The sequence below is a fragment of the Macadamia integrifolia genome, chromosome 2 (genome assembly GCF_013358625.1).
Source record: "Macadamia integrifolia cultivar HAES 741 chromosome 2, SCU_Mint_v3, whole genome shotgun sequence".
NCBI lineage: Eukaryota > Viridiplantae > Streptophyta > Magnoliopsida > Proteales > Proteaceae > Macadamia > Macadamia integrifolia.
This window is the reverse complement of record NC_056558.1, coordinates 6,013,034-6,039,395: the sequence shown is the minus strand read 5'-3', so window position 1 is coordinate 6,039,395 and position 26,362 is coordinate 6,013,034. Positions and strand designations below refer to the sequence as shown.

The 26,362-nt window shown below is 38.4% G+C and overlaps 1 protein-coding gene across 6 annotated transcripts in view; it reads right to left on the bottom strand.

The window, feature by feature from the left end:
* The window catches only part of LOC122071582 (uncharacterized protein YnbB-like), a 90,761-nt gene that overhangs the window by 39,747 nt on the left and 24,652 nt on the right, over nt 1–26,362 (bottom strand). Inside the window, exon 1 of one of the 6 annotated variants that reach the window (XM_042635994.1) lies at nt 937–1,517. The exons of the other annotated variants lie outside the window; for them this stretch is intronic. Within the exon in view, the coding sequence (XP_042491928.1) occupies nt 937–1,368 (432 nt within the window). The 5' untranslated portion in view covers nt 1,369–1,517. Of the gene's footprint in view, nt 1–936; nt 1,518–26,362 lie in introns of those variants that run through there. 6 annotated transcript variants of the gene reach the window in all.

The following is a 26,362-nucleotide window of genomic DNA, read 5'->3' as shown; positions in this document are numbered from 1 at the left end:
TTTTTGTTCTCAGTATCAGTGGAAGCCGACATAGAGAATGGGAAGGGAAGAAGAAAGATGGGGAAGGAATAGGATCCTTCGGCTCTGATACCAAGTTGATAGAGAACCTTTAGGGAAGAAAGGGAAATCAGAGTAGAGAGGGGGAAAAAGGAGAATCACACTCAACACATTCATTCAATAATCAAAATCACTCTCTAAATCTTCAATCTATTACAGCCAATATATAGGAAAATAGGAACATGAAATTAGAAACTTAACTGAAATGGAAACTAGCCTAAACTAGGAAACAACTATAAAAAGGAAACCAAAGTAAGGAAGTAAATCCTACTCTACGTTCAAGTCTGGAAAATAAAAGCATGAAATAAAATACTAAGTAAACTACTAATTTTATTTCCAACCCTTGTTGGACCAAAACCCTAGGTTGAACCGGTTCTTCTTGGCTCTTGGCTTCCAAAGCCGGTCATGCTAGTCTAACCAAGAAAGGGCAATCGTATCTACATCAACCATTTTCATTTCAAAATATACAAACAATATTTACACAACATTAGAGTCATTTTCCATTAAAAAAATAATTTTTTTTTATAATTTTTTTATTTTTCTGTCATTATTTAATATATATTATATATTTCAGAAAATTAATTTATTTATTTATTGGCTGAAAAAAAAATGGCCATCATGAAGCTATAGATCAGCCTTTGGTGACCAACATATAAAAAAATGAGTACCAAACATCTTACATAAATCATATTTTTCCAAGAAAAGCATTTATTGTAACAGAAAAATAAAAAAATTAATTTAAAAATAGAAAATTAATTTTTCTTCCATGACTGTATAGATCACCCTTAGTATCATAACATATAAAAAAAACCAAGGGTAAGAAACAAGATTTGATGATGTTACTTTGAAAAAAAAAAAGGTTTGGGAAGAAGTTTTTACCTTAAGAGTGTTCTTGAGGGGAAAAGCCACCACCAATCTTGAATATCTTTGCTTCAATGCAACTAAGAGTGAAGATCTCCAAGAAAGAACAGATGTTCCACAGATTTTGTGTATTTTTTCTCTCAAAAATAGGTCCCAAAGGCAAAACCAGGTGAAACCTGGCGAAACTAGCGAGATATCTCGCCTCTTAGGGTTGAAATCATGTATATATAGTGTGGCCCAAACCAGAAATTGGACCGAAACTGGTCGAGTCGAGATTTCGACCAAAATCTCGCTAGAGATTTGGTTGTTTTTTTGCCTCGCCAGTTGGGCCATCTCGCCTTTTAGAAATAACGAGATCTCGCGAGATCTCGCCAAGTTCTGAAACCATGCTGTCAGTTGGACAAAATAGTCATTTTTTACTGTTGTGGGTCCACCTTTGTAATTTTTCATAAGGACCTATTTTTATGAGTCTTTTACGATAAAATAAGTAAAATAATAATAATTTATATAAGAACTATAGAAATCAAAGTTAAGTATGTAATAAATTTTATATATATATGCATTATATTATGATATTATGTAAGTAATATATACAAGTATATATATATATATATAATATAAATAGGAGTAACTCTCCACTAAGGGAGATGGGGTTATAAATAGATCTCCACCGACCTTAGTGCTCTTATTTCTCACTTGAACAACAAGAGAAAGAAAGGAGAAGGTAAAAGAAGAGAAGAAGAGGAGGAAATCAAGAGGTTAATTGATTTCTTAAGGCAGCAATTAGAGAGTTCTGCAATCAGGTAAGAGATTTAATCTTCTATCAACTTGAAATAGCAAGAGTGATGATGATTGGAAGTAAGAGTCGGCCGATTTGGCTAACTAGGGAGATGGAAGTGAAAATTTGAGAATTCAGCAAGGATCAAGGACTTTAAGTAATGATATTTTACTGTTTTGAAGAAATTGGAAAGGAACTTCTAAAATCTGAAACTGTATGCTCACTATTCATAGCCGAATGGGGTTGGAAGACTGAGGTTCTTGTTTAAATTCTTAAAACAGAGAAAATTACTTGTAAATAAGGTGAAAACCCATCTTGATTTTACTGTTTTAAGGTTTAAGAGTTACATGCAAAGGGAATATGGGTATGGATTCTATGCATGGATGTCCAATTTGGGAGTTGATCATCAAATTAGAGGCTGGATACTGAAATCCCACCTTTAATTCAAGCTCTGTGTAAGAACATGATTCAAATTGAGGAAAATCTGGAAATTTCCGCTGAATTACTTGTATAAATTAAGGAATTAAAAATGGAAATTTTGAATGGACTTATAGAAGACTTGAATCAAGGTGAAATACTGCTATTATGTGAACGTAGCCTTAAAACAGAGGTGTATGGGCCAAATACAGAGTTGGATTTCTGCAGAACACTGGCAGAATCGAAATTCTGCAGAAAAAAGGACAACCAGTGGGAGATCACAAGCCGGCCGGTTGGTCCCAGAGTCTCCAGCCGGTTAGGCTTCCAGGGACCAGTTTGCTTCCAGTATTTAACTGAAATCTGTCAAACTTAAAGGGGACTTGTAGACCTTATAGGAGAGATCATAGATGACCCTATTAGGGATGAATGATTACAAATTGATTTTTAATACCATGTATAAATATATTTCTGGTTTTAGGAAATTTAAATAGCATTGTGGGAGCTTGTTCAGTACCAGAAGGGAAGTTATCAATTTCAGAGTACCAAAGTGAGTGGGTGCCCCTGATCCTCTTTCTTTTAATGTGTTTCTTATTGTTGTTCATGCATATATTGATTGTGGATGTGCATATATATATATATATATATATTGTTGAATTCTACATTGGTGAAGTTGATGAATATGAAATGTGAAAGGTAAGACAGGTAAGATGGCACACGTGCAGGTGCCCATGTTTGTATGTGTGAAGTGGATGAATGGATGTGTTATCTATGAGTTGAGTATCATATTGCAACACATGTCTTATTGTATTTGGTGTCAACACAAGTGCCAAGATAACTACATGGTTCCTCTTCAATTCAAGTAATTCAATGATTAAACCCTTGATGGGTCCATTTTCATATTATGGGCTCAATATCTTGGTTCAGCCACATTGTATGGTCTAATGGATTTAATCTGGTTCAGTCTAAGATTTAAAATATGATTGATCATGGTTCAATGGTTCAATACAAACCAAACCAATTCTAGTTTTCTATAGACCATTTGAGTTGAACCTTTAACCAGCTTGGTTTTTCAATTCAGCAGCACTTTATAAAGACGTTAGAATCTCTTAAAATATGAGGAATCTTTGAGTAGAGAGTTATATGGTATTGCCAATACTTATTAAGGAGTTGCCAAGGCGCTGGTAAGGAGATGCCTAGGCGCTGAGGCGGTATTTAAGGCAATACTACGCATTACTGGTTGCACTTAAGGAGACCACCTTAAGGGATGAGGCGCTATAAGGCATCTAAGGCGACGCCTTATAGCGCTCCATGGACAAGGCAGACGCCTTAAGTGCATTGTTTTATTAACTTTTTCTTTTTTTTTAACCACTGATTCCAAATGGGTTTTACATCTCTATAAAAAAAGTTTACACAAGAGAAGCATGGAATCAAGGATATATAAATAAAAAATAAAAAAACCTCAACAAAAAAAAAAAACAAATCGCAAATCACGCAAGGGTTTTGGCCCTTTTGAGAGAACCAGGAGCCGATTGCACCTTCCTCCTTCGGATCTTGCTTAGTGACACTCCTCCGGTGAGCCTTCCTTAGACCAAGGCAGCTCCGATAAGGTACGTTTTTTGAATTTTTTTTCATCTTCTTTCTTCTTCTTCCTCTTCTGTTTTTTTATTTTCATCTTCTTTCTCTTCTGGTTTTTCTTCTTCTATCTCTTCTGCTTTTCATTTTTTATCTTCTTTCTTCTATCTGGAGAGCCATTGAACCTCCAATGTAGCTGGTATTGGTCTCTAAAACTTCTCTTGGAAGTCCTACTTGTGCCTGCTGCCTAGCATGGAATGGAATACAAATTACATACTACACAATAAAGTATAGTTTAGAACTTAGGTACATTACTATGTACTTTGGCAAGGGTGGTCGATCTCCCTATCCTGCCACAGCCCAGTTTTGAGCCCCAATCGATCAAGGACTTAGCCTGTTCTGATGGCCTTTTCTTTATATTTATAATTTTGTTTCAAAATTATATATTTAAATTTTTTTTGGATGAATAATATATTTTATATTATATGCTATGAATTATAATGATGATTAATGAAGATGAACTTAGTTTATTCACTTTATTATTATTTTTTTTTTTTTTTTTTTTGAATATCTTGTATTGGAATGAAATATGAATCTTTAATCTCTATTTAGTATATGAGTAATATTATATAATTTTTAATAAGAACGCTTTACTCGATAAGATGATGCCTTATACCGACCCTGTCGCCAAAGCGCTCCAAAAGACCCTCAAATGCCTCGGTCGCCTCACCGCCTTAATAACTATCGGTATTGGGACAAGTTGATTTGTTGAATCAGACAGCTAATTAGTGGAATGGTGAGTCAGCTTCTAGACTTTGATTCAATACAACATCATTATCTAATGTCCCAGCCATTCTTTATGAATAATGGTTCAGCAGCATAGCCAGATCAACATCTTTGATACAATTTTGTCTACAAATCTCAGCAAGTTAGTTGGGACTGAAATTCATATACAGCAGATAAATCTTTTAAATCCTTATCTAATTATGATTCCCAAGTCATGTGTGGATACCCTATGCTCCATAGAAAGAAAAGAAATAGAAGTCTGTTGTATTTCCAAGAGTTGGAGTCCAACAAGGAAGTAATCCTTCTTATACATGGGCTGCAAGAAGAGTTTTTACTGATATAGGACAGCAAGGAGTCTCTCTTGCTTCTAATATTTCCAGCCAAAAAGAATCCTTATTTCAGATGGACATCTAGAAAATCGGCCTTGCTGGATCCGTTTACGTGTGCAGCTATTAACTCAGATTAGAAAGAAAGAAGTAGAAAGAGAAAGCAGCCGATATCAAGAGGAGTCTCTCGTGCATACATCCCAAGTACAGTCCAAATAAAAAGGGAAAATTTCAGATTTGAGATCAAAAGGAATTAGGAGAAGAACTCCAATACGGAATTACTTTCTGAAGTCGGTTATGCTAGGTATAAAAAGAGGTCTTCCTCATACGAAAAAAAAAAGGGGAAGGAAGGCAGGCAGAAAAATTTAGAAAGAGAGGGAGAGCAACAGATTGAGAGAGTTTGCTGGTCATATCTTTTTTTTTATTCGTTCTTACTGCTTTGACTCCATATTTGTTCTGATTCCCTGCTGACCAAAGGAAGGAGGAAAGGGTTCGTTGTTGCTGCACCAAAGAAGGAGAGGAGGTGCTGCCAGTTATTGCTATAGGAACTATTGCTGCATTGTTCAAGTTTTAAAGGAAGTCTACTGCATGCGATCTCAGAATTTCAGGTTTGGTTCTATATATATCCAGCTACAATCTGAATTTTAAAATATGTATATTCATATCGTAGTTGATATCTGAGGTTGCTTTAATCAATCAATATTGCCACAAGTCCATCAGTTTAATTGAAGAACTTTCATATATTGATGTTCCTACTACTGTCTTGAATATGCATACTGTTATTGTTGCTACTGTGATTGAATGGGGTTATATCTGAAATTGAAGTGCTGCCATTTCATTCATCTTTAATTTGGATTTGTGAAGGAAGTTATTGGTTGTTATTTGAAGTTTCCTAAAATACACCTTGTCTGAGAAGGTGTGCATAGACTGAAGACCAAGAAATCAAAGTGGGTGCATTATTTGTTTAAATTTTGATTTCTATTGAATGTAAGTCTATTCTTGGGTTATGGGTAGACTTGATGTTTTAGGGTTTTCATTATAAACCTCTGTTTATTGGTGATTGGGTGTAAACGCTGTTGCGTGGGTACGTGACAAGCGTAGTTGGGGTTGTAGCTCCAAATATAGTGGGTGCTGTGTTGAATCTTGTAAAGGGGTTGGTGCTCCTGATTGTGGATGCAATCGAATTACTAAGGCCAGATTTGAGTTGTAGCTCAAATGGTCATTTGCTTCACGGATGTAGGCACAGTGCCGAACCACGTATCTCTTTGTGTTGTGGTTTGTGATTTGTTTTCAGGTATTAACTGACGAGTGTGCACGTGAGGCAATTTGTGAGGATTGTTTTTTAGACATCACTGATTCACCCCCCCCCCTCTAAGTGATCCATTGGGTACAAAAAGTGGTATCAGAGCAGAAGGTTCCCTTGCATCGTTTGACCGCATGGGAAGTATCCTGAGCACCCAATGGCCAGTCGTGAAGGCTCGTCAAAAGCACCACTGTTCGATGGTACAAACTACACTTTTTGGAAGCTTCGGATGAGAACTTACTTGAGGTCACTTGGATACGACGTCTGGATGTCTGTTGAGAATGACTACACACCTGTGGAAGGACCACTAACTGAAACTACACAGAAAAAAGCCTATAAGTATGATAGCAAAGTTCAGAATGCACCGATGAGCGGACTAGTTGATAGTGAACTTGTGAAGGTAATGAGCTGCACTACCACCAAGAAAATCTGGGATAAGTTATGCAGTATACATGAAGGAGATGCAAAAATCAAGGAAGCAAAGCTACAATCTCACAGAGCTCAGTTCAAATGTCTGAAGATGTTAGAAGATGAAAGTCTTGAGGCCTACATGCTGAGGGTTAATGAGACAGTCAATGCCATCAGAGGACTTGGGGGAGAAATTAAAGACCCAGTAACTGTGAAGAAGGTCCTGAGATCATTGCCACCCTGATTCGATTCGAAAGTGTCTGTCATTGAAGAAGCTAAGGACCTTGATACCTTTAGCATGGACGAGTTGCATGGTTCCCTTTCAGCTTTTGAGATGCATATTGATAGACCTAAAGCAATTGACAAGACAGCTGCATTCAAGGTTCAAAAGAAGAAGCAAATTAAGCCTAAATCCGAAGAAGTTGATATCGATACTGATACTAATACTGATACTGAGAGTGATGATGGCGAAACAAACTTTGTTAGAAAGCTGAAGCGAGGTAACGGCAAGTATAAAGGTAAATTACCATTCAATGATTCAAATGCTTCAATTGTGGAGGTGTTGGACACTTTGCTACTAAGTGTTCACACGAGCATAAAGATACCAATGATGAATCTAAGAAATTCAAGAAGAAAAATACTTTCTTCAAGAAAGGGAGGTCAAAGAGTAAAGAACTCAATTCCAAACACCATAGCAGCACTTCAGGTGACAGTTTTGAAGATGAGTCAGAAGATGAAACTGCAGATGAGGCATTGTTCATGGCACTAAGTGAAATTACTGAGAAGTCTAATGGTTACCCCACTACTTGTTCTGAAACTGATGACAACGATGAGGAGGCTGAAGTTTACTTAAAAGAAGAACTCAATGCAGCTCTTGATGAGCTAGAGACTGAACGCATAAGCAACAAGAAGACTATGAAGAAACTCAAGAAAGCTGAGCAGAAGATTCTTGAGTTGAAGGTTCAGTTGGAAGAGTCTAATAAGGTTTCCGATGATCTTGAGGCTCAACTCTCCCTCAAATCTGTTGACTGTTGTAAGCTTGAGGCAGAGGTTGTCATGTTGAGCGAAAAATTGAAGAAATATAGTACCCAATCATCCACTGATCCTCAAACCAGTAAGCTTGATGAGATACTTAGCTGCTAGAGACCTGTGCACATCAAGTCTGGCCTAGGCTATGAGGGTGAGTCATCAAAGCAGACTACAAAAGGCAAAGAGACTATTGATGATTCCATCAACCTGTCAGAAAAGCAGATAAAAGCACCCACTGGTTAAAATGGTATCAGATTTACACATCAATGATCTTGGAATTATGCACCATCTATCTGGTCACCTGCACCACCAAGGTGCACTCCATTTTTTTGCTACTGTTATAGCTGCAATTCTTATGGCCATAAATTCTCTGAGTGTAGGATGATCAATTCTCCTAGAAACTACTTTACTAAGAATCATCTTAAGAATCATCTCTTTCCATCAATGCAAGATATAATAAGATGCTATCAACGTAACATGTATGGACACTGCTAAGTATTGTAGAAGAATATTGCATACTAATCACATGCAGGAAAGTAAAAATCACACTCAATCTTAAACAAGCAGAAAGGACAAAACAGGCAATGTAAAGACTTTGGTGAAAAAGAAGAATGGTGTTGAGACTAGTTCTATGGTAGTGAAGACAGCACTCAAAGCTCAGAACAAGCAATTGCCTTGGCTTCTCGACAATGGATGTTCACGACACATGACAAGTAATAAGGACATATTCGAGGAGTACCAGCAGCATGATGGAGGCTCCGTCAGGTTTGGTAACAATGATCATAGATTTTAAGGCGGTAAGGCGACAGAGGCGTTTGAGGGTCTTTCGGAGCGCCTTAACGATAAGGCGGCATAAAGCGTCGCCTTATCGACTAAAACGTTCCTATGTAATATTTTTATAAAACCAATCTATATGGCTCAAATCTAGTTGAATCCTATTACTCATATGTTAAATAAATATTAAAGGTTCATATTCATACCAATGTAAGATATTCATCAAGAAAACAAATCAATAAAGTGAATAAACTAAGTTCATCTTCATCAATCGTCAATCATCAATCATCATAACATGTTAACATATAATATAAATACATAATTATGAAACAAAATTATAAATATAAAGAAAATAAGACATAAAAAATACAAGTATTTATTATACTTACTTCTATAATGCCAAAATGAGTGCCTAAGCCCTAAGGTCATCCAACTATATTTCTACTCCTGTCAAGAAATAATGAAGCTCACCACTGCTAGAGCAAATTCACCACTGCCGGAGCAAAATGGTCGCCTAGATAAGTGCTTCTTCCTTGTTCCTTGATTCCTTTCCAAAGCCCTTTCTTAAAACCCTTGACAAAATCCAAACCCTGTTTGTGAATCGTGTTTTTGTTTTGTTTGTTTTGGTTATTTTTGGTGGAGTAAAGTTGATCCCATACATCTCAAGTGTTAACAAAATCATACACCTACTAATAAAAAATCTATATTTGGAATCTTCATCAAGTAATTTTTAAATGAGTTTAAAAAAAAAAAAAAAAAAAAAACCCCATAAGGCGCCACTTCACGTAAGGCAGAGCACTGCCTTACCATCTCTAAACCGCATCAGCGCCAAGGCGCTGGTATGGCGTCGCCTTAGCAGCGCCAAGGCGCTGGTATGGCGTCGCCTTAGCAGCGCCTTAAACACTATGACAATGATGAAGGTAAAATAGTTGGCAAGGGCACAGTCAGTTTTGAAGGAAAATCTAAGTCCCATGATGTTCTCTAGGTGACAAGGTTAAGGCACAACTTGCTTAGTATCAGTTAGATATGTGACAAAGGGCATGACGTCATCTTCAACACTTATGGATGCGAGATCAAAAAATTTAGCAATGGAAAGCTTGTAGCAGTTGGTACAAGAACTTGAGGAAACCTTTATATGTTGTCTAACAAAATGGAAGGTTCTTGTTTGATGGGACAACAGGAGGGGAACTGGCTATGGCACAAGAGGCTAGGTCATATCAGCTTTGACAACCTAGTCAAAATAAGCTCTAAGAACGCAGTGAGAAACAATCCAAAAATCAAAAAGGCCTGCAGAATCCATATGTAGTTCATGTCAGAATGGCAAGCAGACCAGATTAACTCATAAAGCTAAGGAGCATTACAGCACTGAGCCACTACAATTGGTACACACTGACTTGTGTGGACCCATGAGGACACAAAGCCTTAATGGTGATAGGTACTTCATGCTATGTATTGATGATTATTCTAGGATGACATGGGTACTATTCATGAAACATAAGTCAGAAGCACTACATCGGTTCCAGATCTTCAAGAGTCAGGCAGAGAACATGATTGGCAGAAAAATCAAATGTTTAAGGTCTGACAAAGGTGGTGAGTTCAAGTTAGATGATTTCGTAGACTACTGAATAGAACAGTATAGGAGACGGCTCGTACCATGATGATTGAGAGCAATGTTGCTGCCACATTCTGGAAGGAAGCAGTCCACACAACTGTCTACATTCAAAATAGAAGCATGCTTCGACCCCATGAGAATAAAACACCTTATGAGCTATGGTTTGGAAGAAAAGCAATTGTTATGCACTTCAAAGTGTTTGGTAGTCGATGCTACATAAAGAGGTCAGATCAAAACTTCGGGAAGTTTGAAGATCGAGCAGATGAGGGCATTTTCTTAGGCTATTCCAGTCAAAGCAAAGCATACAGATGCTACAATAAAAGACTACAGAAACTTATTGAAAGTGCAGATGTCACTATTGATGAGAAGAGGACAATATCCAGAGACCCCAACAAAGAGTTACCAATGTGTGAAGATTTTTCCGATGACATTGAAGAAGGTGAAATTAAGGAGGATAGCACATCAAAGTCAATGGAACCTGCAGATGAAGACTCAGAGGAACAAATAAAGGACACTACTTTGAATTCTAGTAGATTCCAAACGAATCATCCAAGCCAACAAATCATTGGTGATCCAAATGCCGGTGTTCAAACCAAGAGGATGAAGACTGCTAACACCTACTCCATGTTGTCTCTTGTAGAGCCAAAATCAGTTGCAGAGGCGATACAAGATGCAAGTTGGGTGAAAGCAATGGAAAAGGAGCTTGATCAAATAGAGAAGAATAAGACTTGGACTTTAGTACCAAGACCAGCTGATAAGAATGTCATTGGTACAAAGTGGGTCTTCAAAAACAAGCTCAATGAGGATGGCCAAGTTGTGAGAAACAAAGCAAGATTGGTATGCAAGGGCTATGCACAAGTAAAGGGAATTGACTTTGAAGAGACCTTTGCTCCAGTTGCAAGAATGGAAGCTATCGGATTATTTCTAGCTTTGGCAGTGCATCGAGGTTTCAGAGTGTATCAAATGGATGTCAAGTCAGCATTCTTAAATGGGATGCTCGAGGAGAAAGTCTACATCGAACAACCAGATGGATTCCAGCTGAGTGCAGATCCTACAATGGTACGAAGACTGAAAAAAGCACTATATGGACTGAAACAAGCACCGAGAGCATGGTATTCACGTTTAGATACCTATCTATGTCAGTTGGGATTCAAGAAAGGATTCATGGACAGCAATCTCTATATCAAGTCCGAGAACAACATTTTTGGAGGCCACAAGGACGAGTTATGCAAGGACTTTGCAGAAAGAATGCAAACTGAGTTCGAGATGTTCATGATTGGTGAGTTGTCTTATTTTCTTGGTTTGCAGATACGTCAGTTGAAAAGTGGCATTTTTATTTCTCAAATGAAATATATTAAAGAGACACTCAAGAAGTTCATGATGGAGACTGCAAGTCGGTTAGTACACCTATGATGATAGTATGTAAGTTGAGTAAGGATGATGAGTCACCTACAATTGATCAAACGATGTATAGATCTATAATTGGTAGCTTATTGTACTTGACTACATCAAGACCGGATATATTACAAGCAGTATGCATGGTTGCACGCTATCAAGCCAGTCCAAAGGAATCACATGTTGTAGCAGCGAAGCAGATATTTCGATATCTTAGAGGGACCTTGGAATATGGATTATGGTACCCCAAAGGTGGTGATTTCACACTTACTACATACTTAGATGCAGACTGGGCAGGCAGTGTAGATGATCGTAAGAGTACGAGCAGTGGAGCATTTTACTTAGGCAATAGTCTAGTTGCGTGGCACAGTAAGAAGCAGGTTTTGGTATCTCTATCTATTGCAAAAGCGGAATACATAGCAGCAACTACATGTTGTACGCAGATCTTGTGGATGCTACAGATGTTGAAAGACCTATATGTTGAGCAGGTAAAGCCTATTTCCATTTTTTGTGATAGCACAATTGCTATTAGCATCTCAAAAACCCTGTCATGCATTCTCGTATGAAGCATATTGCTATCATGCACCATTTTCTACGAGAAAAATTCATTAAAGGTGAGGTTCAGCTTGAATTTGTTCCCACTACTGAGCAGGTTGCAGATATATTCACAAAACCATTACCCAAGGATGCCTTTGAGCATCTTTGTAAGAAATTGGGTGTGATGATCTTTCCCCAGCATTAAGGCGCTTAGGCGCATGGGAAAGGGGGAGCTCGAGCTTATTGCTTTCCATTTTTGCTCTTCCACTTCTATTGGTGAAGGTGGAGTCCAACGGAATTTAATTCCCAAGATATGGTACCACCCTTTGAAATTGTTAACAAAGGGGGTGAGAGATCATTTAGGGGGAGTTTCTTTGAGAAAATTCTTTTTTCAACGCATAGGATTGGAAAGATGCGGTGGGCACTCCTATGGTTGTGCTCATAATTGGCTCTTGTGATTGGATATGTTGCCACCAATTCCAAAGGAGTTTGTTATCTATGTGTTGAGTACCACATTGCAACACATGTCTTATTGTCATTGGTGTCAACACAAGTGCCAAGATAACTGCATGCTCCATCTTCAATTCAAGTAATTCAATGATTAAACCCTTGATGGGTCAATTTTCGTATTATAGGCTCAATATCTTGGTTCAGCCACATTGTATAGTCTTATGGATTTAATCTGGTTCAGTCTAATATTTAAAATATGATTGATCATGGTTCAATGGTTCAATACAAACCAAACCACTTCTGGTTTTCTATAGACCATTTGAGTTGAACCTTTGACCAGCTTGGTTTTTCAATTCAGCAGCACTTTATTAAGACGTTAGAGTCTCTTAAAGATATGAGGAATCTTTGAGTAGAGAGTTATATGGTATTGGGACAACTGAGCAAATAAGTTCATAAGGGCTTCCACTTCAGGTGGTACATGAGTACCATGTGTAGGTTGTTGTTGGGTCACCATAGCCAACACTTTTTCACTAAGAGCTTGTTGTTCAGCTCTCATAGCCTGCAACATCTCCATAATAGAAGCTAAAGACTTTGCATAATCAGTGGGAGGGGTGTTCTCAGCCATGCTCTGATACCACTTAATGTAGACTAAGATAGAGGTCTAATCAAGTCTCAACTGCAAGAACTTTTTAATCAAAGAACTAACCCATAACACAACAGTGCAATAACAGAATTGAACTAAATAGGCTAAGATTAGTCCAATCGATCCCAATAAATCAACTAATTCGGCAACTGAAAACAACTAGGGTTTAAGGACTTAAATCCCCAACTAATGATACCAATTCAATGAAGAATAAACCATCAACCAAACATCAATAATCAGAACAACTCAAACCAACATTCTGGACAGAGATTAGAATCAACCAGAATTGGAGAAATACACATATCTCAAGATCCCCTGGTCTGATTGACTTGAAAACAGGGTCAAACCTCTCTCTTAATACACCCAACAATCGATCAAAAAGGGAGGGCCATCGGCTGGCTGGATCTTCAGAACAGAGTAGTGGCGGTAGGGAGAAATCTAGAGATTTCCAGAAATAGAATTCAATCACAGTTTCAGATCTCTTACCTGATTTGAGGAACCTTGCAATAACCTTGAAAATAAGAAGAAGAAGAACTTGAAGAAACCTCCTGGACTTCACGCCACAAGGAGTTGATTGGATCGAACACCAATTCCAACACTTTGATCAAACACAAAGCACACTCAAAGAGCAAAATGCAGAAGCATTGTTTTTTTTTTCATAAATCGTTGGAGGCTTAATGGGAGCCAACTTCTTTATTTATAATAATGATGGGGGTTACATAAAATTGAAACTAACTTTAGTTTCCAAAAATTGAAATAGAAACTTACAAAATAGAAGGTCCTCTAGTTACTAAAACTGGAAATAGAAACTAGGAATTAAAAGTACTAAAATTAGAAACTAAATAAACTGGATTTAGAAACTAAATAATAAACTAAAATAACTCCATCAATCCCCAACTAAAAAGGAAACTAACTAGTAATTCCGTACTCAATCTTAGAGCCCCTCTTTTAGGCCCATAAAAATGGCCTATTACACTCAAAACACATGGGATCAAAGGCCAAACATGTATGAAACCCAACCCTAGGCTTATTCCTAATAAAACAAGCCTAGTTTGGTGAAGAATCTGCATCAATTGGACGGTTAAGGTACTGCTATCAGAGATACTAGTACGGATTTAGGACGGATAAGCGTCCTAATCCCACCACAAGCATCCTAGCGGGAGCCGGGTGTGATAGAATCTGTCCAATCTCAACATCCAACCGATGGATTAATATGAGATAAACTATGTTATTCTCCTCTGTTGGATCTACCTATAACCTGGATTTTATCCCTATTAAACCTGCTGATCTACTTCTGTAATAATCTCTCAAATTTTAATTACGGGTTTCAGATTTTTTTCTGTTTTGATTACTGCTTCAAATGTAACAGTTGAAACATCACAGTATTTTGGGGTCACTTACTCTTAACACTTTGTGACCCTAGGTAAAAATCTTACCTTCATTAAAAAAGGTTGAGTAAGCCCATTGTTGACCTAAATTCTGTTTTGGAGCTTGCTTGAGATCTTGTAAAAAGGGGTGTGTAATCTGAACCTAAGGTTCATCCTACCTACCCACCCTAATCAATGTGGTATCAGAGATATGCGAATTGATTCTAATCCCAAATATTATGCACTTCCTAGGACTTGGTTAGTTTTTCTAGAAAAATATTTTGATTGGTACAACTTGACAGAGGACAGGAAGCTTAGATTTGTTTATTCACGATTGACTGGTCATGACAAAGATTGGTGAAGAATCCATCAAGAAAGGCTCCGATTTAGAAGATTTGAATCTAGGACTAGGGAAGAGACGAAGCATGAGTTGACGAACAAGTACCCCCCCCCCCACAAAACATAATTTAAAGAGAGCTCTCTCTTCAACAAGATTACCCTCAAAAGGCATTTAAAGCTGAAGAGAACTTGAAACATCCATATCTAAAGTTCACTTGGCAAGTTGGAGAGTATTGGGAGTCTACCATCAACCATGTTAAAGCACAAGTTAAGTTCAACATTACACTCAAAGGAAGAAATAAAGGAAGCAGTTAAAGAGGAGCCTATCACTTCGGATGAGCCAAAAAATGAGAATCCAATTTTCCTACACAATTTTGGCTAGAGTAGATAGCAGTCATAGAGGTGTCAATAACCCAAGGGGAAGATCAGAACTTTTGCAAGGTGGAAGAGTTTCCTTCTACCGTGGAAGGCTTTGTAGAAGAGGTCAAAGATGACAAGGTTGAAATGTGGTAGAAGATGAAGCCAAGAGAGAGGACAAAGTCAAGCACACTCCAAAAGAAATAGTCGACATCAATGATACTATTCTCGAAGAGGTAGAGCTTGTCTCTCAAGCCTTCAATGATAAGGTTCACAAAGTTAAGGAACTCTATAGATATGACATTCACAGTTGTTAATGATTTAGAGGTTTAGCACATAGAGTTTGTTAAGCGGATCAGTGGAGCTACGGGTCGAACAGAAGGAGAACAGCCACTTTATTTTTGGCTTCTTTTAGTAATGCGAAAGTGTATCGATTAATTATGGTAATCTATTTCAAACTACCGCTCTAAAACAAATGCATCTAAAAGCGTCTTAACCAACACATCTAGGAATTTAAATATTTCAAACCATGCAGATAAAAAGTAAATAACTGAAAGTAAAAGTACTGAAATAAAATAAATAAAATAAAAAGGGGAATAAAGCTAGAGAGAGGCACACAAGTAGGTTTCTCTACTTAGCCCGAGGGATGCACCGCAAATAATGTAAGCTTCCTTACTTGACTAAAGAGTAACTCTTACAACGGCTTCACTACTTAGCTTTAGGGAAAGGGAGGCAAAGTAAATAACTGAAAGTAAAGGCAATAAAAGGATGGTTCCATAGCCAGATAGGGGCAAAGCCAACGCATCGTCTAGCCAAGGACCTTGGGGGAATAGGAAAACAATAAAATAAAACTGAAACTAAAAACCTAATAAAACTGAAATTAAAAACCTAAGTTAAGAATGAATGGGTAGCCAGAAGAGGGAATGAGAGTGGGGTGAGAAAACTTATGTAGAAGCCTACCAACCTGAAGTTCAATATTTGAACTTGAAAACTTGGTTGACATTTAAAATACTACCAGCCCTAAAAACCAGAGATGGAATAAACCAAATCTGAAATTGCTTGGACTAGAGAAAACAAATCTGAACTTGAAAACAGAACTTGAAAACAGATGCTCCACACTTGGTTCTTGTCAGTTAGAATTAAGCCTAGAACTAGAAATTAAACTTACAACTTCAATTGCATAAAACAGTAAAAATAAAAACTTGCATTAACAAAGAGAATTACTTGCATTCATTAAATAAACATACATTACATAAGTGCTTAAACTAAAAAAGTAAGAAGAAGACTAGAAGAAGAACTAGAGAAAACCTAGAGAAAAGAAAACCCTAAAAGTGAAGTGCTAGAGAAAGAGAGAAAACCCTAAAAAAAAATAGTGCTAGAGAAAGAGAGGAAACCCTAATAGTAAAGTGCGCCCTCTCCCACACTTGGATGATTTTTATTTATAGGAAATAGGGGAGAGGGGGTCCAACGAATAGGGTTTGATTAGGTGGAGGAGAGAGAAGAGAGAAAGGGAGAGAATTGTAAGAGAGGAGAGTCTCCCACGATTTAGGTTTCCTAATTAGGGTTTGTTTAGATCTAAGGTGCTGATGTGGAGGAGACGGAAAAGAGAGGATAGAAAGGAGAGGAGCCCAACGATCAAGTTTTGATGAGGTGGAAAATAGAAGAGAAAAGAGAAAAGAGAGAGAAAGAGAGAAAATAGGGGAAAGAACAAGAGAACATTCAAGTGTGGGCCCCTCTTGGATCGTGTGATGAGGTGGAGGGGAGAGAATGGAGAGAAAAGGAGAGAAAGTAGGGGAGAAAACCCCTCTTATTGCGCACAAAACCCCTCTTGGTTGAATTTTTATGACTTGAATATTCTTCTAATTTGTATTAGAAATTCCGTCCATGCCCCTTGTGCTTTAAGTAGGTGGAAAATTGAGAATCTTCAACCAAATCTCCAAAAAAATAGGAGATCCTGGTTCCACGCCCAAGGAGAGAGAGAGTGGCGCCCAAGGTGGGTCCCTTTTGCTTTGTTGGCATTTGGAATATTCTTTTGCACCCCTGGGACAGCTGCAGAAGGTCTGGACCTACATCTCGGTTCTCTTCTGGTCCATTATTCTTTTTTCTAGACCAAAAAGAATAATCGTGTGTACAGGTGCCAAAATGAATGTGTACTTTTAATACAACATGTCCATCTTGCTCAAAATTTCGTCCTCTTCGCAACCATGAAAAGAAACAGGACCTCTTTACGTGTAAAATTGAAGATATGGCGCCCGATAATCCTTAAGACCTTTAAAATACAAAAACTGCAAAAAGAGAGTAAAACCCAAAGTAACTCATTCTAAATATGTAAAATGCATGCTTTAGTACCTAAGATTTCATATGTAAACTTTTGAGTTTTCTAAGGAGTGCCTAGAATCCTTCAAGCAACTTAAGAAAGAGTTGACCAATGCACCCATTGTCAAAAGACTGGCAGGCAGGACAAGCCTTGCAAAAATCAAAAGCATCTCTAAAAAGAGTGGGCCAATAAAATCCGCATTGGAGAACCTTCGCGGTAGTCTTCTTAGGTCCAAAGTGTTCACCACATGCATAATCATGGCAAAAAGATTGGATTGAGAGCTGCTTATTATCAGGCACACAACGTCTGATAATTTGGTCAGGACAAACTTTGAAAAGATAGGGATCGTCCCAAAAGAAATACTTGACTTGGGAAAGGAATCGATACCTATCTTGGGTGGACCAGTGATCCGGAGGCATCCAAAACTAAGAAGTTGACAATGTCAGCAAACCATGGTTCACTAGATACTGTAAGTAACTGTTCATCTGGAAAATGCTCGTTGACTAGAGAATCGACAGTCAAGGAATTGGGAAGCCGGGATAAATGGTCTGCAACTAGGTTTTCACTTCCTTTCTTATCCCTAATTTCCAAATCAAACTCTTGCAAAAGTAAAACCACTTAATGAGACGGGCTTTGGCATCCTTCTTCGGAACAAGGCATCTAAGAGCAAAATGATTAATATACACCACCACAGGTGAACCAACTAAATAAGACCTGAACTTTTCTAACGCAAACACAACAGCAAAAAATTATTTTTCAGTGGTAGTATAGTTGAGTTGTGCATCATTTAGGGTCCTACTAGCATAGTAAATGACAGTGGGCAGCTTATTAATCTTTTGACGCAAAACCGCTCCTATGGAAAAATCTAAAGCATCACATATCAGATCAAAAGGTTCAGTCCAAACAGGTGGTTGAACAATGGGTGCATTGGTCAACTCTTTCTTAAGTTGCTTGAAGAATTCTAGGCACTCCATAGAAAACTCAAAAGTTTACGTGTGAAATCTTAGGTACTAAAGCATGCATTTTACATATTTAGAATGGAGCTACCTTGGGTTTTACTCTCTTTTTGTATGTTTTGTATTTTAAAGGCCTTAAGGACTATTGGGCATCATATTGTCAATTTTACACATAAAGAGGCCCTGTTTCTTTTCATAGTTGCGAAGAGGACGAAATTCTGAGCAAGATGAACATGTTGCATTAAAAGTACACATTCATTTTGGCACCCGTACACGTGATTATTCTTTTCGGGGCCAGAAAAAGAATAATGGACCAAAAGTCCAGAAGATAACCGAGATGCAGACCCAGACCTTCTGTAGCTGTCCTAGGGGTGCAAAAGAATATTCCAGAAGCCAACAATGCAAAAGGGACCCACCTTGGGCGCCACTCTCTCCTTGGGCGTGGAACCAAGATCTATTTTTTTGGAGATTTGGTTGAAGATTCTCTATTTTCCACCTACTTAAAGCACAAGGGGCATGGAAGAAATTTCTAATACAAATTAGAAGAATATTCAAGTCATAGAAATTCGACCAAGAGGGGTTTTGTGTGCAATAAGAGAGGGAAAAAAAAAAAGGAGAAATCGTTGGAGATCTTTTCTCCCCCACTTTCTCTCCTTTTCTCTCCATTCTCTCCCCTCCACCTCACCACACGATCCAAGAGGGCCCGCACTTGAATGTTCTCTTGTTCTTTCCCCTATTTTCTCTCTTTTCTCTCTTTTCTCTTTTCTCTTTTCTCTTCTATTTTCCACCTCCTCAAAACCTGATCGTTGGGCTCCTTTCCTTTCTATCCTCTCTTTTCTGTCTCCTCCACATCCGCACCTTAGATCTAAACAAACCCTAATTAGGAAACCTAAATCGTGGGAGACTCTCCTCTCTTACAATTCTCTCCCTTTCTCTCTTCTCTCTTCTCTCTTCTCTCTCCTCCACCTAATCAAACCCTAATCGTTGGACCCCTTCTCCCCTATTTCCTATAAATAAAAATCATCCAAGTGTGGGAGAGGGCGCACTTTACTATTAGGGCTTCCTCTCTTTCTCTAGCACTATTTTTTTAGGGTTTTCTCTCTTTCTCTAGCACTTCACTTTTAGGGTTTTCTTTTCTCTAGGTTTTCTCTAATTCTTCTTCTAGTCTTCTTCTTACTTTTTTTGTTTAAACACTTATGTAATGTATGTTTATTTTAGGAATGCAAGTCTCTTTCTTTGTTAATGTAAGTTTTTATTTTTATTGTTTTATGCAGTTGAAGTTGAAAGTTTAATTTCTAGTTCTAGGCTTAGTTCTAAGTGATAAGAACCAAGTGTGGAGCATCTCTTTTCAAATTCAGATTTGTCTTCTCTAGTCCTAGCAATTTCAGATTTGGTTTATTCCAGATCTGGTTTTTAGGACTGGTAGTATTTCAAATCTCAACCAAGTTTTCAAGTTTAAGTATTAAAGTTTAGGTAGGTAGGCTTCTACATAAGTCTTTTCACCCCCTCTCATTCCCTCTTCTCGCTACCCATTCATTCTTAACTTAGACTTTTAATTTCAATTTTACTTTATCGATTTCCCTTTCCCCCAAGGTACCTGGCTAGACGATGTGTTGGCTCTGCCCCTATATAGCAATGGAACCGTCCTTTTATTGCCTTTACTTACAGTTATTTACTTTGGCTCCCTTTCCCTAAAGCTAAGTAGTGCAGCCCTTGTAAGAGTAACTCTCTAGTCAAGTAGGGAAGCTTGCATTATTTGCGGTGCATCCCTCGGGCTAAGTAGAGAAACCTACTTGTGTGCCTCTCTCTAGCTTTATTCCCCTTTTTATTTTATTTATTTTATTTCAGCACTTTTACTTTCAGTTATTTACTTTTTATGTGTGGTTTGAAATATTTAAATTCCTAGATGTGTTGATTATGACGTTTTTAGATGCATTTGTTTTAGAGCGGTAGTTAGAAGTAGATCACCATAATTAATCGATACATTTTCACGTTACTAAAGAAGCCAAAAATAAAGTGGCTGCTCTCCTTGTGTTCGACCTGTAGCTATACTAGTCCATACGCTTGTGGTTACTTTTAAATCTCAAACATATGCCACCAAAGTTCTTTGAAGACAAAGGTACACACCTTAAAGACTACATTCCTAACATCCACAGGCTTCTAGAGTTCTGTTATGGTTTGAAGATGGATGTTCACCACATCAAATTGATTCCTCGACTTAGTAACATTTGACGTGGATTTTCTTCAAGCCTAGGAGAATTAATGCACTTAAATCACTTATATGGATTTATTTATTAGAAAGAAGCTTTGGGATGGGCTATGTATGTGTTGGGCCTGTGATCCAAAGTGTTCTTATTATAATGGGCCACTTTAATGGACCTACAATATAGGGAGAGGCTAGACATACGGGATTAGTTAATTGTCTTTATTTATTTATTTTAATTGTTATTAAGTATTTTATTCAGGCTGGATTAGGATTCTATAAGTCCATTCCTGTTTTTAGTCAGTTTCCTTCATTATTTTAGTTTCCTAATCAGTTTATGCTATCTTATTAGTTAAGGATTAGTTTAGGCCTTTCCTTTTTATTTTTTAGAGTCTGTTTTTGAGTCTTTTATATAAGTTTATAAGGGGTCCAGCGTTGTACATGATTCAATGAATGACATTTTCGCTTGAGCCTTTTCTTTATCCTGTGAGATTCATAGTTTCTATGAGATTCAGTGTTATGTGATGGGATACCTTTAATGGCTAGTGGGACTCAAATTGAGGCAAGGCTGGATGCTTAGTCATGTCTTCTTCTTCTTCATTCTTTTTCTCCATCAAAAAGGCTAACTTAGGATGATAAACCTACATAGCAAAGCCCCATCCAGGTGTGGTCAACTGGAACTTCGATAATTGTTTTCTTAGCAATGCTAGTTCTTTTTGGATAGGTTTAGTGATGCAGATTAAATCAGCAAAAGTGAGCTTATTTTAGTGGAATTAAGCCTTGGATTGGGTTCTATACCAGTTGGCCTTCGCTCTAATGGGTTTTGTCTAATGGGTTTTCTTTTTAATAGGGGCACTTCGATGGAACTAAAATATGGGTAGGAGATAGGCACATGGTAATTACTTAATTAGTTTAGTTTGATTGTTTTATTTCATTAAGTAATTGTTATTTCCTTGGGCATTAGCTCATAGGGGCTACTTCAATTCAAGCGCAAGGCCCCCACTCTGACTATCAGCAAAGTACCACAGTGGTTGTGGGAACGGAACGAGATGCTTTGGTTACCGGCAAACGCTTACAAAGGCGACCCTCTCGAGTTCCGGCTGTTTGCATCATTGAAGTAGCCTTTCGTCGCCTTACCCCAACTTATGGTGGTGCTGGCGAAACTCCAACGACTAGGTATGTTTGCAATGTTGGACGGACGAAAAGCTGCAACTGATCCCTTAGCTTGGTATCTGGTATTAGCTTGCTGCTCACTCACTAGGGCTGGAGGGCGGGAGTTGAATGGTATGGTAAGACCCATGACAAGGTATGGTTTCTCACTCATGCTAGGGAGAACTAGGATAGTCTCTTTCCTGAATGGAACTCCTATTCTCACTTTGGAAAGAGTTTTAATCACATGGGACACCTATCTAACTGGTTAAGATATAATTTTAGTAATAAGGGATATCTATTCCTATTATGGATAGAGTTTCTATTTCTTTCTTCCCTATTTCAAGTACACTTTCCTTTCCTATTGTAAGTTAGTTTCTATTTAAAGGTTGTAAGTACATAAAACCTCCATGGCTTTATAAATCCAAGAAATTTGCTTCCTCAATTCCTGCAGTGACGTAGATCAAGCTTGCAAAATAAGAGGGCTGCTGGTTCCACCAAACCAGGTTCCAATGAAGGACCAACAAACCCCAACATTGGCTAATCGAGAGGCAGCACAAGGGGATGGCCAATTAAGTTTCTTAAAGGGGAAAATAGTTCCCATCGATTTCACCCTACAGCTGCAGTCTTTTGTCTTCTAGAATTGACTGGTCAAACACAGCTTGACAAGTTGGTTCTCTTTCTAGAAGGAATTGATTTGAAAATGGCATCTGTATTGAAAAACTTGGACTACAAGCAAAAGAGGAGCTCGATTCCAGCATTAGAGGAGATTTGGTTTTTGTTTTATTTCTTAGTTAAGCAGCAAAAACTGTTTCCTTTTTAGATTTCTTGGTGGAGAGTCTTATTAGTTTCCTTTTATTTGTTTTATGTTAAACAAAGTGGTTAGTTTAATATTTTCTTGTCAAGCAAGAAAATCAGTTAAGGAATTTATTCAATTTCCAATTTTATTATTTCCTTTTTGTAAAGACTTTACAGCCTATTTATTGTAATCGATCCTAGCCTTTGGTAAAAGTTTTGGTTAATGAATGTTTGAGTCTTCTCCATGGCTGAGAGAGACAGAATTAAGAGGGTGAGTGATGTAGGGGGTTCCTAGGTGACTAGGTCTCCTACAAGATTAACTAACTAGGTAGGGTTAACTCAAGGGACTTAGGTAGATAGGACAAAAAGAAACTCAGCAAACAAGATTAAGCATGCAAAATAAAATTAGACTAATAAACAAAGTAGCAAAAAGCAATAATAATCTAGACGAAAAAACACATAAATTCTTACTTAAGTTTCAAGTGGGGACATGGGGAAGGCAACAAACGACATACGAATGTTAGGTTCAGCACAAATCAATCTAGACACCCAAATTAGAAATGCAAACAATCAATGTCCTCTAGCAACCAACTAAAATAGAAAATCAGCAAGGTTTTTGGAGATATAACAGTGACAAAACGACTTAAAACAACGGGTAAAAATAGGTATAAACAAAGGGCAAAGGCTGGTTTCAATGTTAATGGGCTACAATATACAATAGGGATTAATGAAGGTGGGGAGGGTTTAGTTTAATGTTTTACCATGCTGCTGTCCAGATCTGAGGACAAAAGAAGAGATCAAGGTCCTCCAAAATAAAGAGATGCAGTCCACCTTTAGTTGATGAAGATAAGTCCAGCCGGTTGTATAGAGATCCTCAGTATTGTCGATGTAGCTTGGTGAATGATGTTGGGGCTCTCAGCAACTCATGGACAGCAGATACAGCCAGCAGTAATCCATTCAATGAAAGGAGATCAGCACCAGCAAAGAGTAAACAGCAACCGAGAGTAGCAACAGCCAAGGGTAGCAGCAGCAGTGAGTAATGGCAGTAGTATATAACAGTAGTAGTGAGTAATCGCAGCAGGGACAGAAAAAAAAGAATGAAAAAAAAAGAGAGGGAGGCGAGACAAGAGAGAAGAGAGAGCCGAGAGACTAAAGAGAGGAAAGAGGCGAGAGAGAAAGTGAGAAAGACGAGATTGAAAGAGAGAGAGAATCGTGAGAGGGGTGGGGGCTTTGCTCTTGGCTGTTTTTCAATTCACATTCATTGAATTAAACAATGGCCAATGGCCTTACACTTAAATAGAATAAACTTCCAAAAATAAAAATAAAAACTAAAAAAAAGATATTTAGAAACTCAATTGCTTGAAATAAAAAACTACCTAATAGACTAATAGAAAGAAGTCCTAGTTTCCTAATTATGTAAGACAATCAAATAACACTAGAATTAAAGTAAAATACTATAATCAAATAAGATCTTGTGGGGTCCACAAGATCTGCTGATTGGGAGGACAAGGGGGGGTCGAACCCAGCGCTGGAAGGCTGGTTCGACTCCTCTCTTTCCTTCTTCTTTCTTGTTTAATCTTCCAACCACAAAGATGGATCTGGTTGAATCTTCTTCTTCTTTCGACTGTACACCTTGATTTCCCCATCAGTGAGATGCTCAAGAAATTGAGAGGGTGAGATTCCAAGGGGAAGGTGAGAGGCCTGAACCAAACCTCCATTCTTCTTCCCCTTCTCATCCCTGCAGCGATTTCTGTTCTTTCTTTAGTTTTCTGTTATGTTTGTTGGGTGGTTTTGAGGTTCCTAAGAGTTAGTTGAGTTTGTTACAAGGATCAAACCCACCCAGAAATGCTGCCACTTGTTGCTGATCAGAAATTACTATCTAAGACCTGCGATCCCATTACAAACAAGGAATCTAGGTAGCAACTCGAGTTCTCACATCTTCCATCCCATCAGGCCATTGATGTCACACCCCAATTCCAGTAAACCCAACTTACCATTAGGAATACCGGCGGTGTGAGTAAGACACATACCTGTCTTACAAACGTATTAAGATCTCTGATAGCAGTACCTTAACATTTTCACAATCTCACATCACAAACCAACATAAGCAGCGGAACCAGAGTATAGAAGCAAAATCATAAAAAAAATGGGGAAACGTCTATTGATAATATAATAGCAATATCCGAGTTATTCTGTTGCATTCATCCATGACATATAATATAATCCCAAAAATATACAATCCACAGTTATACCCAAAAGGATCAAAGTATGATGTACAATCGCACGGTGCGGCGTAAGCATAGTGGTCGTAAGCAGTATCCTGATCGTGCTCCTTCGCTTCTGGCATCCACCAGTCGCTCACATCATACTCTGACCCAGAAGATACCGTGTCACCAGCCATTGACACCCTGGTGCTTGCATCATCATCTAAAAAGGGGTGTATACATGGGTTGGGCTTTCCAACTTGCTCAGTGAGAGGTGGGGTCAAGCACATCCAAGCAAAACAGTAGCAGTAATAATTTATAATGCATGATTGCAGAAATTAAACACATAGTCCATGATGCTCATGATGCAGTTCATTTATTTATTATCCACCTAACAATACAAACTAAGTCTGTTAAATGCTACTACGGCGCATTAGGTTATATTCTTAGTCTCGAAACCACCATCGACTATGTAAGGATACAAACCCTAGCCATGAATAGAAGCCTGCCGGTCCCCGTATGCGTCCATGGGTCACCCAGCAAACCCTGATAATCCCCTCCTGGCGGTCACGGCGTCAGTACATCATCGGCCACGCCGGACAGGTTCCCGCCTCCGGTAATAATCGCATCGTACCACGGGTGTGGTATTCCGGAAAGGCACATCGATCATACCATAATGGGTTATCCAACATCCTGTTGGCAAGGGTTCGTAGTATAAGGAGTGATACCTAACCACATATATGCTACATGCCTTCATAGTGATACAGTTAGTATAAATTACACGATACCGGCAAGACCTCGGCCACAAAGTATAATCCATCTCCAAATACAGCCCAGGGTACACGATACCAGTGAGACCTTGGCCACAAAGTGAAACCCGAGACCGTTTACCTAATTTAGCATATATATCACAGTTGAGTATGGACTATGCGACACCGGTGCCAATCATCGGCCACGAAGCGCATCCATTTCCAAATGCAATCCCGTGGTACACGATACTAGCGAGACCTTAGCCACAAAGTGTAACCCGCGACTACAACTAACTCTAATGCACATAATCAATGCATGAATGCAACATACATACTGTAATCACGGCACCGGTACCACCTCAGCCTCATCGGATTCGGTCTCACACAACCAAACACACGACAATCACAGTACCGGTACCACCTCGGCCACACCGGATCCCGTCATACATCTCCATACAATTCATATCACAATCGTAAATGACAAATGTAACATATCATCATCGCATTTGAGCAATTACAATTAAACATATAATTCTAAGCATATGAGCAATTTAATAATAATAAACATTCCAAAAATAAACACAGTCCATCCCTCACCTAGTTTAAAATCGGGTGTGTTCGGGTTCAAGTACGACCACCGATCGATCAAATCAATTCTGGCTTCGGGGCACGTACACGTCACTATCCTAGACACAAAGGGAATCGTACATCAGTACGCTCGGGAACATCGGGAGGAACCCACACAGGTCACCCCCAAAGGGTACAGACACTGTCCCCAAGTCACAGTATTATCACCGGAAACACCCACCAGAAACAAGGCATTTCCGTCGAAAATATCAATTCTGTTTCTGGCGGAGAAGACAGAGAGCACTTAAGGCTCATTTGTCCACCGGAAACAGCTATAGTGTTTCCTGTGTCATATTTCCGGTGGTAACACAGAAATGTCCAACTCGAATTGGGGCTTTCCGGCTCGAG